The 18,724-nt window shown below is 34.1% G+C and overlaps 3 protein-coding genes and 1 non-coding gene across 4 annotated transcripts; 3 read left to right on the top strand and 1 right to left on the bottom strand.

Moving 5' to 3' along the window:
• Positions 1-1,390: 1,390 nt before the first annotated feature.
• On the bottom strand, positions 1,391-3,532 carry LOC110612375 (perakine reductase). Its single transcript, XM_021753148.2, has 7 exons — positions 3,373-3,532; positions 3,001-3,171; positions 2,608-2,811; positions 2,330-2,502; positions 2,109-2,205; positions 1,879-2,032; positions 1,391-1,789 (listed from the first exon to the last, which is right to left on the bottom strand). The coding sequence occupies exons 1-7, from the start codon at positions 3,430-3,432 to the stop codon at positions 1,614-1,616; spliced, it is 1,035 nt and encodes a 344-aa protein (XP_021608840.1). The 5' UTR covers positions 3,433-3,532; the 3' UTR covers positions 1,391-1,613.
• A 1,559-nt stretch (positions 3,533-5,091) lies between these two features.
• LOC110612376 (transmembrane emp24 domain-containing protein p24beta3) lies at positions 5,092-7,672 on the top strand. The gene is made up of 4 exons (XM_021753149.2): positions 5,092-5,477; positions 6,674-6,860; positions 7,083-7,190; positions 7,400-7,672. Exons 1-4 carry the CDS (start codon positions 5,277-5,279, stop codon positions 7,531-7,533), a joined length of 630 nt encoding a protein of 209 aa, XP_021608841.1. The 5' UTR covers positions 5,092-5,276; the 3' UTR covers positions 7,534-7,672.
• A 1,191-nt stretch (positions 7,673-8,863) lies between these two features.
• Positions 8,864-8,935, top strand: TRNAE-UUC. Its single transcript has one exon. It is a non-coding gene; the product is annotated as a tRNA-Glu (tRNA).
• A 316-nt stretch (positions 8,936-9,251) lies between these two features.
• Positions 9,252-11,847, top strand: LOC110612266 (stem-specific protein TSJT1). Its single transcript, XM_021753003.2, has 4 exons — positions 9,252-9,523; positions 10,674-10,914; positions 10,998-11,118; positions 11,413-11,847. Exons 1-4 carry the CDS (start codon positions 9,324-9,326, stop codon positions 11,598-11,600), a joined length of 750 nt encoding a protein of 249 aa, XP_021608695.1. The 5' UTR covers positions 9,252-9,323; the 3' UTR covers positions 11,601-11,847.
• The last annotated feature ends 6,877 nt before the right edge of the window (positions 11,848-18,724 follow it).

Below are 18,724 nucleotides of genomic sequence, written 5' to 3'. Positions count from 1 at the left end.
AACATAGATGATAGAATCTACATTTATTTTGCTTAGGAAGGCGCACTTTTTCTTTACCTCGGTAGATTGAAGTGTCTCAGGTTCGACTTCAGTGGATACAAAGCAAATGCTCTTCGGTTGTCTTGTTTGATCTGTTTATGCATATGGGGGGTGTTGGTAGTCCTTGTGATTGTAGCTTTGAATGGTTGTTGAGAAATTCGGCTTTTTGACTTTTTATTTCCATATTCTGCCGAAGATTTTCAATATATGACATCGTGGATTCTCTCCATTTCATAAAAAAATAAGTATTTTGTTCGGAATTATCAGGGCTCAGTTTAATTTTACCCTGTGCTCATTTCCGTCTTATAAATGTAATTTTATAGTTATTATCACATATTAAGAAATATAATCAATATATTGTCTGTTCTATTGTAAATAAAAAAAATCTTTAATTTGGGCAGATAAAACGAAAAATAATTTTATTTTTATAGAATGATGGAGTGATTATTTTATACTAAATTATAAATTAAGGGCTCTAAAAAAAACTCAAATAGCTTCAATTAAAAAAAAAAAGAAAAAAAAAACACTGGTGCAATTATTCGAATGCGACAAAACAATTAGAAAAATAATTTAAGACCAATTTCGTATGGTGAGATTTGAAATGATAATAGTCATATGCCCCAAAAAAAGAAAGAAATGGTGCCATTTAACAGATTACGAGTAATATTATTTTTCAAGAAGTTAAAGAAGACACGTGACTACGCGAATTAGAATTAGTTGATTATAGGAATGAAAAGTTTTATGGTTACTTTTTTAATAAAGTAATTGTTTAGTTTATAAATAATAATTATAATAAGTATTAATATTTGTTTAATGAAAAAAAAATAAAGTATTTTTAAAGAATAAATAGAAGAATGATAGAAGCAGATACAAAAATTTTAGAGATTAGAACAAGGTTATCCTTTAAAATATTCCGTACAATCTAAATAATTTTTGCCCTAAAATGGATGTATGACTATTTTACCATAATAGTTGATTGATAAAAATGTATCCATTTTCTAAGATTTTAAATTTATTTATGTTTTAAAAAAAATTACTGGTTTTCATGAACAAAAACTTAAAATTAAATTACAGATATAATTTTATTAACAGTATAAAACTCGAGGTTGATTATATTGTTAATTTCATATAAATTAATATTGTAATTTTAAATAATAATATTAGTATATTATTTCTTAAAATAGTTATAACTAAAATATTATTGTAACCTTATGTAATTGAGTTAAACTTCAACCTGATGACACTGCTTTAATGAACCACTTCTTAAGTCTGTTTATAAAATTATTAAACAAGGTAGTCCCCTAGGTTAAAGTGGCGACTTGCAGATCCATCAATTGATGCCTGAACCATTAAAGAACCAAAGGCTAGCTTTGAGCAAGGCTATGCATTCTAGTCATCAATCGGAAATTTTACCACAAGCTTTTGACACGTCCAGACACCAGAGGGGGAGCATGAACAGTAACAAATTTCACTTCATCAATCACCAAGTTCAACTTTTATTTTCCAGGATCAAGCAAATGGAGTGATCAGCACAATTTGTGTTTAGCAGTACAAATGTTCTGGGTTTTCTGCAGTTATTTTGGTGGGGTATTTGCAAGTTTATATACATAACTAGAGAACATTTCATATTCTCTTTGACCTCCAACTTCATCAATTGGCACAGCATTGCAAATTTCTTTGAGATCTTCTTGTGTTAGCTCCACTGCCAAGGACCCAATATTGTTTTCAAGGTTGTTCAATTTAGTTGTCCCTGTAAAACATCCAAGAGAATCATCACCACCATTGCATTTCCTGCTGAATCACCATTTTCAAATCTAAATTGGTAGAGCCAAATAATACCAGGAATTGGAACTATGTCTTCTCCCTGGTGGAGAAGCCATGCCAGTGCTAATTGAGGTGGGGTGCAGGCATGCTTTGCAGTCAGGTCCGCGAGACGGCCATATATAACTTTATTTCTCTCCAAATTCTCTCCAGAAAACCTTGGATGCATAACCTATGGCAGGAATATCAGATCATCCAGGGACATCCATGATTAAAATTAAATATACACTGCAATCAAATGAACAAACCAGTAGGCTCTTTTCAGGCAAGCTCTCCACCACTGCCTTCCCAGCAAAGAAACCACGGCCAAGAGGGCTATATGCTACTATGCCAATGCCAAGCTCTCTGAGAAAACAGGCAGAAAAAACATCATATCTATAGTTATTTTCACTAGTTTAAAAATTATCTGATAATGTATCAGATCAAGTTCATTCTAGTCAAGAAAAGGTAATGTAGGCAATTAACAAACCTGCAGACTGGAACTACATCTTCTTCAATTTCGCGACTCCACAACGAGTACTCCATTTCTACAGCTGTTATAGGATGAACAGCATGTGCCCTCCTTATAGTTTCTACACCAGCTTCTGATAACCCAATGTACTTTATCTTCCCCTCCTCTACCATCTTCTTCAGCTCCCCCATCTGCCACACAATCAAATCAACATTCTATTTCTATATATGCTGATAGGAATGACGATTAGCAGGTTTTGAATCAAATACAGAGGAAATATAATCTATAACTCTCACAGTATCCTCGATTGGCACTGAACTGTCCACGCGATGCTGATAATACAGATCAATATAGTCCACATCAAGCCGCTTTAGACTAGCTTCACAGCATTGCCTCACATATTCTGGGCTGCCATTCACTGCAAATTTAAGTCCCTTTGATCTTATAATCCCAAACTTTGTTGCTAACTGAACATTTTCTCTAGGAAGCTGCTTTAAGGCCTGAAAATGGGGAGAACTTCTTCAGTTTTATGGCACTATTTAGCATAAACTAGTTATAAGATTAGGTTATTTTACACTGGATTCAAAGCCCTGTATCATTTGATGTAAGATTCTGTACATAGTTTGGAAAAATTCAGGTTTGATTTGGAACTTGAGATTAAAAAATGGAACCAAAAGAGAAAAATTTACCTTCCCAACCATAATCTCATTGTCATAATTATCTCCATATAGATCAGATGTGTCAAAAAAAGTGATTCCTTTAGAAAAAACTTCCTTTATAATTTCACATCCAGCTTCATGTGGGAGTGGTGGATTATATATTCCTGAGAGTCCTCCACACCCAAAGCCCAGTCTAGAAACCTGCAATCAACACCAATATAGCCATACCATTGACAGATGCAGAATTGAATTTTTGAACCAATAAATCTTGAGGTTTGCAGAAGGGGGAAATGGGTTTAAAGGAAAAAAAAATCATCTTATGAAAAAATTGATTGGTAATCTAACCACATAGGAAGATTCAATTGCTACAACTTGTGCAATAACCATAAATGACATGCTTACCTCTAATCCTTGACAGCCCAGTTTTACTCTTGGGATTTGGATCTGTGATTTTGCTTCCATTGTTGATGGAACACTGCTTAGCTGAAGATGCAGATGACAGAAAAAGAAAATGTTAGTGGGAAATGGTCAGTCTTAGGATTTGTTTAATAGGGAAAGGCTTACCTACTTCGTATATAAAGTGATTTAATTTATTATTATACAAAATTATGATGATTATTATTTAAAAACATAATAAAATATTAATTGTTATTGGTTAAGTGTATAAATCACATCAACTTGTATATAAATCTAATTAATAGGAAGCTTGAGATTCCATTGCATGTCTAAACAAGCTTCTGCAATTGTTTATCTGCTTACTGTCTGAAAATTTCATATTATGAGATTATATATATTCAGAATGAAAATCTTGATTTTGGTCCACATTGAATCTGCATCGACATATTGATTTGTGTTTACTTAAGCCTCGTGCATGGGTTTAGAAAATGAAAATGCTTCAAGCAAACTTGTAGATTATATGCCTTAAATGGAATTTCTTGAAGTGAAAGTTCCTGAGAGACTATAAATCTACAACTTATTTCTTCCATTCTATGACATTTTAGAGGTCCAAAGAATATCACGACGAATCAAGCAGATGCGACTACCACACTTATCCTACGCCTAAAATTGGAATGATAATAATAGCACAACTACCACAAGAAAGATACTTCCTAACTCATTAAAATAGAGAGATTTTTTCCTTGTAATCAACTATCAATGAGTCTTGATATTTATGGAATCTTATATTGGAGGAATTTGGGCTTTGGTTCGGTTTCTTGCTGTGTGGTGCTTGGTTTTGGCCGTTGATGCTTGCAGGTGGGTGAAGCTTTTCCAGTGGCGGTCATCCTGGGCTGCTAGTGTGGCCATAAGCGGTTTGGCTTCTAGGATCCTATGCTGGCATGATTTGATTCTTGTTGGGTTTTGGTTTTATGGTGTTGATTTGTTTAATTTGATTTGGCTGGCTTGCACTCTACCTATATTTGGCTTATATCTTAATCTTTTATTTTACTCTTTGACTATTTTCACTAGTAAATGCATAATTTAAATAAATATTAAAATTAGGATAATTTATATTTATGAATTTTAATATAATTAATAAATTGATTTCTTTATTTTTTAAATTAAATATTTAAATTTTTTACTTTTGAAGCCATCCAAAATAGAAAAGCAAGAAGAGGAAGAAGGGAATTTAAGGCTGTGGAAATTCAAGCCAAGAAAGAAGATTTTAGCCGAAAAGAGAATTTTAATAAACCTTCAGTAATTCTCCTTGTGCTTAGAAAAGTAATAGATATATTGAAATAGATCATTTTGTTATACTGAAGTTGAAATTGTTTCATGTGTTGAAATATTATTTTATTTCAATTTTGAATGGAATTGAGATATATTGTTTGTAAGGTAATAAAGATTCATATATATATTATGTTGTTTGATAAAATGTTTGTGAGAAATTAAATAATATATTTATTGTATAGGCGAGAGTGTTGTGTTTTTTTATTAATTTTTCAATATAATTGAAAAGTATTATGGCCATTTTAATAATAATTTTGATAGAAAGAATTTAATTTGAATAGATTCAAAATTTAAAAATTTAAATACTCAGTTGAAAAAGTAGAGGATTTATTTATTAATTATATTAAAACTACATCCCGTCACAAGTGTTGACCGGCTGAAGTGAGATACCAAACGGTGTCGTTTAATTTGAGATACTACGCCGAAAAGCAGTAAAAATGCGAAAGCAACATTTCGAGAAGACACGAACTTGAACAATTCTTTCTTTGCGCTGAGCTGAGCTTCTGGTTTTGGATCTCTTGAGCATCCGGGGTGAAGCAAACAAACAATAATCAGAATTCAGAAAGAGAGGCATAGGGATGGAGAGAAGGCAGATCTACGTAGTGGCAGCTCTTCTATTTACCCTAATTGGCCGTATATCTTCTATCTCCGTCACCGTGAACGACGTTGAATGCGTCTACGAGTATGTCCTCTACGAAGGCGACACCGTTTCTGGGAACTTCGTGGTGGTTGATCACGACATTTTCTGGAGCTCGGATCACCCAGGAATTGATCTCACCGTAAGTCAATCTCCTCCCTCTATCTCATCTTCGTTTCATTCGGATCCATGCTTTGTTTCGTTTTCCCGGATTACTCTTAGATCTACCTGTTTGATTTTCCTTGTTTCATTTTTTTGGGAATCCCACATGGGTTTCATTTTTTTTTTCTTGTATTTTCTGTTTCCCTTATTGGTTAGGTAAATATGTGGGGAAGTGGGGAATGAGGTCCTTATGGTTTTCGATAAAATTAAGGTCCGCGAAAGAAACAATAAAAAATCTTTTCATGCTTCCTTCTTGTAATTGGGTTTGATACATTTTGGCTGCAATTTCAGAAAGCTGGGTCAATTTTGAAGTTAAATGCTTGAAATACTAGGAACATTATTTTCTCTGGGCTGGAAAGCATTAGAATTGGCGGTATAATGTGAGCAAAGTATTTATTATATCAAACTTGCTAGTTTTTTCTGATATTCAGATTATGTCTAGAACTCTAGTTTATGTGTCACCCACCAATGAGCTTTGCTAAAAAATATTTAAATTTAGAATGTTCAAATGGCTTCGAGGTCAAGTGAAATTGTCCAAATGAAATTGTGAATATAAACATTAATAGGCATAGCATCTCTGGTCGGTAATCGTGAGGGGAAAAAAAAAGGCTTAGCATCATGAAAGGTTTGATAAGATACAATCCCCAAAAGTGGAGTTAGCAGAAAACTAATGGTACATCATTAAATGTAATTTGAATCAGAGTATGGACTTTTGGTTTAGCTTGATTTGGTAGCATAACATTCTAATGAATTGCATACAGATGATAGTTGGATATAATTGAAATGATCTAGGGCGTAATGTAAAGTTCTAATGAATTTCATATAAATAATGGTTGGTTATGACTGAAATCTAACAAGCTATTAATTGTCTTGTTTCCCAGAAATTAAGAATTTTCATCAGGATTCACACACAAGTGTAGTTTAGATTAGTTCAATCCGACTTGTCGGGGGAAGAGTAAACAACTTATATATATGCCTATTAGTTCATACAATAAATACTTCAGTGTCTGCAACTTGTACTTTGTGTTTCGTTAATCACTTTGTGCTTGGAATAGTGGGCACAAATTTGTAGAGTTGACATTATGAACTTGTAGCAGATGCTAGGATAACCTGTGGTAATGTGGCATTGATTTAATTTAATTTATTACTTCATCTTGATTTTGTGCTGCCTCTCAGGTGACATCTCCTGCAGATAATGTGGTTCACACTGTGAAGGGAACATCTGGGGACAAGTTTGAGTTTAAGGCCCCAAAAAGTGGAATGTACAAATTCTGTTTTCACAATCCCTACTCAACACCAGAGACTGTATCCTTCTATATTCATGTGGGTCATATTCCGAATGAGCATGATCTTGCAAAAGATGGTTTGTAAAATTCCTTTTCATTAATGTATCTTATATTCTACACCCATCTTATGTGTTTTCAATTTGTGAACTACTACAAAAACTACAACTGGATACCATCTCTTGTGAATTTAACTGTTCATTTAAGCCAATTGGTTAAACTATCTCATTTCCGTCTATCAGCAGCCTGAGGAGATGGTTCTTCTGCTACCTTTTTTATGTTTCTCTGTTTGTTTCTTGCAGAGCATTTGAATCCTATCAATGTGAAAATTGCTGAGCTGAGAGAGGCATTGGAGTCTGTTACAGCAGAGCAGAAGTACTTAAAAGCACGTGATGCTCGACATCGCCGTAGTAAGTTTCTCTCTCATTCTTTCTTTTTCTCTATCATGCATTTAGGCTATAATTGGGAACAATTTTCAGTTTTTCTCTTTTTCTTTTTATATGGGCATGTATTTGGATTTAAGGCTATGATAACAAACAATTTTATTTTCCCAAGTCTGGTGTTGGAAAGGCATTTGTCATATGCAATAGATTTTAACAAGTGTTGCTTTCTTCTGCAGCCAACGAGAGTACACGAAAGCGCGTTATAGGCTACACAGTGGGAGAATACATTTTATTGGCTATTGTAAGCGTACTTCAGGTTGTATATATTCGTCGCCTCTTCAGCAAATCAGTTGCATACAACCGAGTCTGAGCCCCCTTATTTTCTGTTAATTATAGAGGAGTTCAGAGAAATGTTTCAATGCACTTGAAAAAAGTTAACCGATGGTTTATGCTGTTCAATTTTTGTACTTCAACCATAATGCAATTTTAGAACTTCAAGATATAGTTTAGCTCTCTCTCTCTCATTGTTTTTCATTTAAAAAAAAAAATAAATATAACTCTTGACATTGCCTAGAGAATTTATGATTGTGTTGAGCTCCATCATAGTGGAGAGAATAAGCTCCTCTTTGATATTGCATATTGCCCTTATTCCGAATAAGTAAACTCTCAGATAATTTAAATGAATTGATTTTTTTTTTAATTTTTGTATTTAGTAAGATTAAAAATGTCAGAATTTAATTTTTTTAATTTTTTTTAAGAATTGATTTTGAATTAAAAGTAAATTTTGTTAAAGTTATGAAGATTTTGCAAAAGTTAATTGTATAAAAAGTTATTTAATTAGTCAGAAAATTCTTTTTTTTTTTTATTTTAAAATTTTGTTTGTGTTTTGTTAATTAATAATTGCTTTCTAAAAAAAATTGAATTTAATATTAAGTATTAATATTTATTGTATTTATAATTGTTATTACAAAATTTACTATATTTTTTTGTTAATTTTTTAGAAAATAATGTTTATTTTAATATATAGTTTTTAAAGATAAAAAAATCATGTAAAGTTTAAATTTTAAATATTATGAAGATACTAATAATTCAAAACATATTTTTAATATGATATAGATGATTATTATTTATAAAATAAATATTTATGATTAGTTTAAAAAAAATAAAAATAATGAATAAAATAAGTTAATTTTAATTTATTATTAACTTATTTAAAATAATTAATTAAAATAAATTTTATTATTTTAAAATTTATTCTAAATAAAATAATTTTTATTATAAATCGAAATAAATTAAATTTTATTAATAATATTCCATTATTAACACATAAGAAATGTATTTTAAATAAGGAAATTGTAATTTGTGGGTAAAATTTTTAGGAAAAAAAAAACATTTTATGCGTTAGAAAAATAACTTGTAGAGAGTCATTGGTTGTTTTACTAAGGATTAAATTTATTGAATGTAATTTATTATTATTTTTTTAATGTTGTCCAATTAATATATTTAAAAATTGATTTTTCAAACAGACTAAACAGCAGTAAATAAATAAATTCTTGGGTATAGGGAAGAGCTTGTTTAACTACGGCATTCTCTCAATAATGCCAACTGGATCATAAATATCTGGTTGAAGCATTGACGTTTGGGCTTGCAAATGAGATTGCTTTTGACTTAAAATTTCATTTCTACTCAGTAATCAACAATCCGTTGTCGTCCAGCGGTTAGGATATCTGGCTTTCACCCAGGAGACCCGGGTTCGATTCCCGGCAACGGAACTATTTTTTTTTTATTTCAGCATGATCGGGAAAGAATGACTTAAAACAGTAATGAGTCGTATTTATCTTTAAAAAATACGAATTAATGTCATTTATTCCAAAATATTTATTTTATTTGAAAACTGTGGGTAAACCCACCGACCATCTATGTCTGTGGATAAGATCCCACATATTTTTTATTTCCAAAAACTAAAATATCGAGGAGTCATGAACTTACTGTAATACCCCTGTTCCAACAACAGGCAATCGTTGCGAATTTGGCAAAATTGAAAGGGCAACATTGGGAGTGAAAATTAGAACGCTCGAAACCTCTTTAAATGCTACTGGAGAAAGTCTCTGTTTTTGCAGATTACAGAGCACCAATCATTTATCAAACAATCCGTGAAACATGTTGGCGGTTTTTGACAAAACTGTGGCTAAGTGCCCGGAGGCGCTGCAGAGTCCCCACTCTGGCACTAACTCCGCTGTGAAAGATGGCTTCTTGGCCAAGCATTTTGGGTCAGTCCACCCCAGTTCTGTTACTGTCAATCTTGGCTCTGCTGGTGTTATTGCGTACTCCCTTGACAAGCAAAACCCTCTCCTCCCTAGGTACTTTTTCCTCTTTCTTTTCGTTTCTATTTGTCCAAAAACAATCGTTTTCAGTTCCTTCTGTTTTTCTGTTGGTTTGATCTAATCTTGATCGCTTTTGTTTCATTTCGTTTGGGAATTGGGCTTATGGTTGTTCGGTTCTTGAGAAAATGAGAAATGATAGAAGTTGAAAAACTACGCTGGGATAGATGTGTTCTGATGCCAAAAAAGAAAAGGATCCTTGCTGGGATCGTTTACTGGTACTGAATGCTTATAAGTTTGGATGGATGTGGTATGATCTGGGGCTGTTGGGTTGCGGAAATTTAAAGTCTTATTGATTCCTTCCATAGATCTATTTGTTTAACGTCTACCATCATCATTGTTTTACTTGGTTTTTGTCTAATCCTAGGAAAGAATCGCAGCCTGGCTAGAGTGTTAAGTTTCTAATTTGGTTGAGACTTGTTAAGATGAATATATATTCTTCTTAGTTATAAAGGATCATAGAGTGGTTTATTGGGTAATTTGATGTTGTTGTCATTATTATTAGTATCATCATCATATACAGTTGTATTTTTAAGTTCTTGCTTAATATTTTTTAGTCTCTTATTATAATCTGATTTTAGAAATTTCTTGTTATATTTAGTTCCAATGTCCATCTGGAAAATATTTTATATTGTTTTCATGGTTATAATATAGACAAAGCACAAATCTAATCTACTTTAGTGTCTATTTCTTTCATTTCATGTAATTTTGTTTTTGGAAGTATGTGGATGTTTCAGTCATTGGACTGATCCGTTTGGAATGTGCTGCTATAAAATCAATCAGTCAATATATCACATGTATAAGATCATGCTTCTTTTCTATTATTTTAGTCACTGCATTTTTATTTCTACTTATTTTAGTATTGTTGGCTAATTTTGCTGGTTGCCATTGCTATAAATGATAAGAAGCTTATCTCCTGTTGTTGATGACTAAGAAATCAGGCATGTGTGCCTCTGCCTACAATCCATTCTTTTGCTGGATATTATCAAGCCAAATCCCCTTATTTTCTTTCTTTCTTTCTTTCTTTTTTCTTTTCAGTTCTTTTCCCATTTCTGATTTATCCTGAATATTTTTTTTTGTTTTCTCATTTGTATCTAACTTTGTTGTGCATCTCCTTGTGTCTTGTCAGATTATTTGCAGTTGTAGATGATGTTTTCTGCTTATTCCAAGGGCACATTGAGAATGTTGCGGTTCTTAAGCAGCAGTATGGCTTAAATAAAACTGCAAATGAGGTGATCATTGTTATTGAAGCTTATAGAACCCTCCGAGATCGAGGGCCTTATCCTGCTGATCAGGTTGTCAAAGACATCGAAGGGAAATTTGCTTTTATTCTATATGATAGCGCTTCAAAAACCACATTTATAGCAGCTGTAAGTAAAACCTTATACTTAGATTATTGACTTACATGTATCAGTTGCTTCAATCAAGCTTGACTTTGTTTTCTTTGGTGCAGGATGCTGATGGAAGTGTGCCCTTCTTCTGGGGAGCTGATTCTGAAGATAATCTTGTTCTTTCAGATGATGTGCAGATTTTGCAGCATTGCTGTGGAAAATCATTTGCACCATTCCCTAAAGGTGACATTTTCGTAATCATAATTGGATCAGTTGCCTTGCATGTGACTTGTGAAAATATTTTTTGTGGTGCCCTCTTTGAAACCTATCTCAGTCTAGGGAAGAAAATAAAAAATAAAAACATAGGAAAACACACAGATAAGGATTAAAAAACTACCTTGAGTTGGTAAGGGATAAGTGAAAATTGAAGAAGTTCCAGCTTGGGGAATATTTGTGTGCACTAAAATTTTCAACACTTTGTGCATCTTTTTTTAACATGTTCTCCAAGAGTTTCTTTGTAATTTTTCCATACCTCAGGATGCTTCTTTACGACTTCTGGAGGCTTGAGGAGCTTTGAGCACCCTTTGAATGAGATGAAGCCAGTTCCAAGAGTGGACAGTTCAGGTCAGATTTGTGGTGCAACTTTCAAAGTGGATGCAGAGACTAAGAAGGAAGGTGGCATGCCGAGAGTTGGGAGTGCTTTCGACTGGTCTTCAAACTACTAAAGAGCCATGAAGTTTTTCTCAATGGCATTGGTTGTTAATGCACCTTCTGTCAGTTTTACAATATCTTTTTACTGATCTTACATTCAGATCTTTGATGATTTAGCTGCACAATAGATCACCTTGTATCGTCGTTAGCATTTCTGAGAACAAGACGGCAATTTTCAATGCTGTGAATGTTGCTTATTGTCCAAAAAAGCCCAAAACCCTTTTTGGGTATAACATAAAATAAGATGTATTTTTCATATAATTTCTGCGATGCATGATTGTTTTGCATTTGTTTGATTTTAGCTCCTATTTTGGCATGTCAATTTGGAATGTGGGGAAGGGAGTTTCTTTAAGGGAGATCAGTTGCTGCTTTTGAAATGGGGATGAGCAGCCGTTTGGCAGGTCATTTCTTTCTTTCAGAAGTTGCATAATCTACCCAGCTTATGTACCCAAGAAAATTCTCCATAACGCTGGTTCACTCCTGGAGAAATATTATAGCGCAAGTCTAGTTGAATGCGACCTCTGCTCTTCATGGCCGCAAAAATTAGCTTCCCTGTAATTCAAAGCATTACTTTAGATGTGAAGCATATATAGAGCCTGATCAAGAAAAACGGTTTGGCTCTTGATGCACAACACCTGTGATCTTAGTACAAAGCTTCTCAGTGGTGAAAATAGCTGTGAAGCCTGTTTGCCTAGTGGCATCAAAATGCCCTTTTGTTTGCTGTTTCCCTGATCAGGGATAATAAGCGCGACAGTTGTTTAATTTCATTTAGTTATTGGAAACTCTTGTTTTCTATTTTAAAAAATATATTAAAATACTTTTATCCATTAATTAATATTTTTATTAATTTTAATTTTAAATATTATAAAAAAAATTTAAAATATTTTTAATATGCAGAGATTAATTAGAAATTTTTTTAAAAATTTACGAGACTAATTAATAAATTTTTTTAAAATTTTAAAAATTAAATAATAAAATATATTTAACAGATAGAATTGATTAAAAAATAATTAGTAGACTCCAATCAGTATTTTAAGGGGCTTGTTCCACGTGATTATGATGATTTTTTTCCGAAGACGTGATTAAGAGTTGAAGACGTTAAGTCTGTGTTCTGTATGGTGGAACGGTGGCTCTATTTCGGACGTTCTTGTGATTGTGGTGGGTAGCGGCCCATAGGATTAACAATGCGGTGTATTTCCAGAGAGCACAACACGCCCCCAAATTTTGTTGTTCAGATCCATTTAACTGCACAATTTCTATAGAAAATAAGTCTAATTAAGTTTATCTTCATTTATTTAAGAGTGAAATAAGTTTAATTTAAAATTAATTAAATATTTATATTTTTATAAAAGATTATATAGACTCTAATTTAATATAATATTAATTTTTATAATTTAAAATATAAAAATTTATTAATTTAATAATTTTATTTATATTATATTTTTAATTATAAATTTTTTTATAAAATATTTTATTAATTTTATTATATTGTTATTAATTGTTATAGAATAATATTAATTTTATGATATCGTGCATAATTATAAAATAATATTAATTTTATAATATTGAAATTATATAGTGTTTATAATATTTTTAATTTAAATATTAATAATAAAATATATTAAATAATAATATATTTTATTACTAATAAATATTAATATATAAAATATATTAATATTTAAAATTATAGAATAAAATTATACTTGTTAGCAATCATCTTTGTTATTATTAATAAAATTTATTATATATTATTATATTAAAAGTATAAAAATATTTATTATTATAAAAATATAATATAAATAATGTTTTTAAATTAATATAATATAAATATTTTATTATAATATATTAATAATTAAAAAATAAAAAAATAAATATAAATTAGCGCTAGACCACAATTTAAAGAAAAAAAAGAGAATGCCTGGAACGCTTGACGCCACTTAAAGAAACGCCAAATTTTAGCGTCCACCTGTCACTCCAACCCTAAATTCATAAATATTGATTCACAAATTTAAAATTTTATACCCTTAAATTGGTAAAAAACCCACAAAAACTTTGGGCTACAAAAGGGTAACCCAAATCCAGGAGAACGCGGAACGATTCTGATGTAGGACTATTTAGACTCCGTCAGGAGTTTTAACCAATATCGTTTGGTTAAGACGAAATAAGAGAAAAGATAGAATGAAAGACTAAAAGTCTTATTGAAATTCTTCAAAGATTGAAAAGTGAAAAGTGAGTTTCTAATAGCTAAGAGAGGCTATTTATAATAGAAATAAAATAATCCTACTCCTAATAAGAGTCTAAAATCCTAATAGTCAAGGGAGGCTATTTACAATAGAAATAAAATCCTAATATGCAAAAATAATCATAATCCTAATAGGAGTCTAAAATCCTAATAGTCAAGGGAGGCTATTTACAATAGAAATAAAACTCTAATATGCAAAATTATAAAAATACCCAAAATATCCAAAATAATAATTAAAATATAAAAGTTAGCCCCGGTCCAAGTCTGCCATAAAATCCAAGGCTAGTTGTTCTGTGTCATTCCTTTCCACTTGTAAAGAACTCGTTCTCGAGTTGTCATCAGCAGGGTAGTACTGAAATAGATCTGCCACATTAAACGTCTTGGAAATTTTCATTTCATGTGGGAGGTCAAGAACATAGGCATTGTCATTGATCTTCTGAATGATCCGGAATGGACCAATCTTCTTGGTGTCAAGCTTTTTCTGTCCTCCACCACGCTCCTTGCGTAAATACACCATAACTTGGTCACCGACATTGAAGGACTTGAAACGCCTATATTTATCAGCTGTAGCTTTATATTTGTCATTGGCTTTCGTAAGGCATTATTGTACTTGCTTGAAAACATCCACGTGCTGCTTTGCCAGGTTGCTTGCTGCAAGACTGTTGTGATAACCTGTGGGAAGTGCGATAAGATCAACTGTATGCGCTGGGACTTTCCTGTACACAACAACAAATGGTGACATCTTTGTGGAGCTATGAATCGCACTGTTGTACGCAAATTCTGCTTGGGCAAGAGCAAGATCCCAAGTAGTTTTCTTGTTACTGCAGATGCAGCGTAGAAGACTGCCAAGCTTGCGGTTTACCACTTCAGTTTGTCCATCAGTTTGAGGGTGAGCAGCACTGCTGTATCGAAGTTCAGTCCCGAAGCGTTTTCATAAAGTCACCTAGAAGTGAGCTAGAAACTTCACATCTCTGTCAGAAGTAATGGTTTTGGGGACACCATGTAAGCGAACAATCTCCTGGAAAAACAGTTTTGCTACATGGGAAGCATCATTAGTTTTCTTGCAGGGAATGAAATGCGCCATTTTAGAGAACCTGTCAACAACAACAAAAATGGAATCAGATCCACGTTGAGTACGTGGAAGACCAAAAACAAAATCCATAGACAAGTCCTCCCAAGGATGGGCTGGAATAGGCAGTGGAGTGTATAAGCCTGTATTCTGCGAATGTCCCTTCTGAGTTTGACACACTGGGCACTTCAGAACCATTCGACCTATATCCTTTTTTAATTGAGGCCAGTAAAAACGCTCCTTCAACCCAGCAATAGTCTTGTCACGCCCCAAATGACCACTCAAACCTCCTCCATGGATCTCGCGAATCAACTTCTCCCGCAAGGAAGATCGAGGGATGCATAACATGTTCTCCTTAAAAAGAAAGTCATCATGTATCAAGAACCCATCAGTAGGCTGGTGAGTCTGGACTCTGGCCCATATATCAGCAAAATCATCATCTGTAGCATACAAATCCTTCAGGAATTCAAAACCTACAACCTCCTGATTAACTGTAATCAACAGAGCAGCCCTCCTACTCAGAGCATCTGCCACCTTATTACTATGGCCAGCCTTATGTTTGATGACATAATGAAAGGCTCCAAAGTAAGCTGCCCATCGGGTATGCATCTTATTCACATGTTTTTGAGTTTTAAAATGGATCAGAGACTGATGATCTGTGTAAATAATAAATTCTCGTCCCATCAAATACTGCTCCCAAGTTTTAAAAGCCCGGAATACTGCATATAGTTCTTGCTCATAAGTAGACCACTTCTTTCTAGTTTCATTCAGTTTCTCCCTAAAGAAGGCAATAGGCCTTTTAGACTGTGACAATACTCCTCCAATCCCAACTCCACAAGCATCACATTCAATCTCAAACAGTTTATCAAAATCAGGTAGAGCAAGAATAGGGGCAGAAGTAAGCTTATCTTTAATCTCTTCAAAGCTCTTGTTGGCAGCTTCAGTCCATGCAAATTTCTGCACTCTCTCTTTTTTCAAGCAATCTGTGATAGGGGCGACGATGCTGCTGAAATTTCTGATAAACCGTCGGTAGAAAGTGGCAAGGCCATGAAAGCTACGAACTTCAGAAATAGTTTTGGGGATGGGCCAATTCCGTATTGCTTCTACCTTCGTCTCATCAACATGTATCCCTTCTGCACTAACAATGAATCCCAGGAACAAAACACGCTCCGTCATATAGATGCACTTCTTAAGATTAATAATCAACTCACTTTCTTGTAGGGCCGTCATGACTTGACGGAGATGCTGAAGATATTCTTCCTCACTGCGACTAAATATCAAAATGTCATCAAAATAAACAACCACAAATTTGCGTAAGAAAGGACGCAAAACTTGGTTCATGAGTCGCATAAAATTGCTAGGTGCATTTGTTAAACCAAAGGGCATAACCAGCCACTCATACAAGCCTGCCTTAGTTTTGAAGGCAGTCTTCCATTCATCTCCCTCCTTGATCCGAACTTGGTGATAGCCACTTTTGAGGTCGATTTTAGAAAAGACTTTAGCCCCGGATAGCTGATCTAGCATGTCATCCAATCGTGGGATAGGAAATCGATATTGAACTGTAATTTTGTTGATGACCCTGCTATCCACGCACATTCTCCAAGTCCCATCTTTCTTTGGAACTAATAGGGCAGGTACTCCGCAGGGGCTAATGCTCTCCCGAATATGCCTCTTCTTCAGTAATTCTTCCACCTGTTCTTGGAGGTTTCACTCTCCTTTGGACTCATCTTGTAATGAGGCAGATTCGGTAATTTTGATCCAGGAATGAGATCAATCTGATGTTGGATATCCCGCAGGGGTGGAAGCTTTGATGATTCCTCCACTATCTTAGGAAACTCCTTCAACAACTCTTTGACGGGCGGTGGTAAAGATGGTGCATCCTCCATTGTACTTTTTTCTTTCACCAATAAAGTCTGTGTGCCCCCAGATTTCTCAACTGCGCCTGATAGCTTCTGCACTCCCGTAGAAATAGCAACAACATTCTTCTCTTCCACTTTAGAATGTTTCGCAGAACCGGAAGGCAAGATAGTAATCTTCTTTTGATTCCACGTGAACGTGTATGAATTCTCCTTCCCTTTATGCAAAGCATCAACATCGAACTGCCAAGGGCGACCTAGCAAAATTCCATAGCAATCCATATCCACAACATCACAATTAACAAGTTCAGTATAAGATTTACCGATCGAGATAGACACGCTGCAAATTCTGTTGACCTCAATTGTCGGACCTTCCTTAATCCATCCGACTTTGTATGGCGAAGGATGCAGCTGTGTAGGCAACTGCAATTTCTCCACCAATTGCTTAGCTATCAGATTCTCACAACTGCAGCTATCTATAATTAGCCTGCAAATTGCCTCTCCTATTCGACACTTTGCTTGAAAAATCTTCCTCCTTTGCGTTTCATCCTCCTGTTTTGTTGAACATAAGATTTTCTTCACCACATAGGTGACTTCAGGATTGGCGGCCACAGGAATGCCGGCCACATGGGGATGTGCGGCGGCGGCGGGTTGGTGGATTCCCTGTTGCAGGGTCAGCTGTCCGATCATCTCCCTTTTTTTCTGCCAAGGATGCCTCAATCGCAGCAAGTCGCGCCTCTTGGTTATCTGTAATGGTCGAACTTCGCTTTGATACCAATCTGATGTAGGACTATTTAGACTCCGTCAGGAGTTTTAACCAATATCGTTTGGCTAAGACGAAATAAGAGAAAAGATAGGATGAAAGACTAAAAGTCTTATTGAAATTCCTCAAAGATTGAAAAGTGAAAAGTGAGTTTCTAATAGCCAAGGGAGGCTATTTATAATAGAAATAAAATAATCCTACTCCTAATAGGAGTCTAAAATCCTAATAGCCAAGGGAGACTATTTACAATAAAAATAAAATCCTAATATGCAAAAATAATCATAATCCTAATAGGAGTCTAAAATCCTAATAGCCAAAGGAGGCTATTTACAATAGAAATAAAACTCTAATATGCAAAATTATAAAAATACTCAAAATATCCAAAATAATAATTAAAATATAAAAGTTAGCCCCGGTCCAAGTCTGCCATAAAATCCAAGACTAGTTATTCCGTGTCAGATTCAACAGCAGGCCGGTAAGCGTCCACCCCCAGTAGCAGGCCAGTAAGCAATTACCCAAGTAGCAGGCCAGTAAGCGTCCATCCCCAGTATTGATGGTCTGGACTCAGAAAAATGGATCTCACAACTGATCGGTCTAGAGCTGAACTTTTCTGATGAAGGAGAGAACGGTGACAAGCCTTGGGCAGGGAAGCAACATACCTCATATTACATACAGAAGAGAAGAATAATGGTGGTGACATGCTCTTTGTAACCCACTCACAGCAAGGAAAGGGAGAAACCTACAACTCTAGGTTGAGGAGAAGAAGCAAAAAATGGCAGATAAAGAAGGACTAAGAAAACTGAAAAAAGAAAAAAAATCGTTCTGATAGAAACTTCTCTCTTGAACTCTAGAGAGAAATAAAAATAAAATATAGAGCAAGGAAAAAGTCACCTAGTATTGTAGAATGCTTAAATTATGGAGTTCGCATTTATGCTAGCTTTAAAGCATGTTGCACTATGGACAACGTAGTTGCTGTACCTGGAGAGGTGGCTTCGCAGTTGGGATTGTCGAGCGGCATTAGACAACCAACACAATCCTTCCAACATTTGATTGCACCGACGTCTAATGCTAGTCACTTAATTAAGCTGTCCGGGGCGGAGCACTTTGAGATGCATCCTTGACGCTGTTTTCATCGAGTACACTTGATTTAAAGCGTCAAGTTGGTTCTCTCCTAGCATACGTTACATGACATCTTGCAGTGATTACAG

Source organism: Manihot esculenta, chromosome 3, assembly GCF_001659605.2.
Source record: "Manihot esculenta cultivar AM560-2 chromosome 3, M.esculenta_v8, whole genome shotgun sequence".
NCBI classification, from domain to species: Eukaryota; Viridiplantae; Streptophyta; class Magnoliopsida; order Malpighiales; family Euphorbiaceae; genus Manihot; species Manihot esculenta.
Note: the sequence above shows the minus strand (reverse complement) of the source record. Positions and strands in the feature narration are given on the sequence as shown.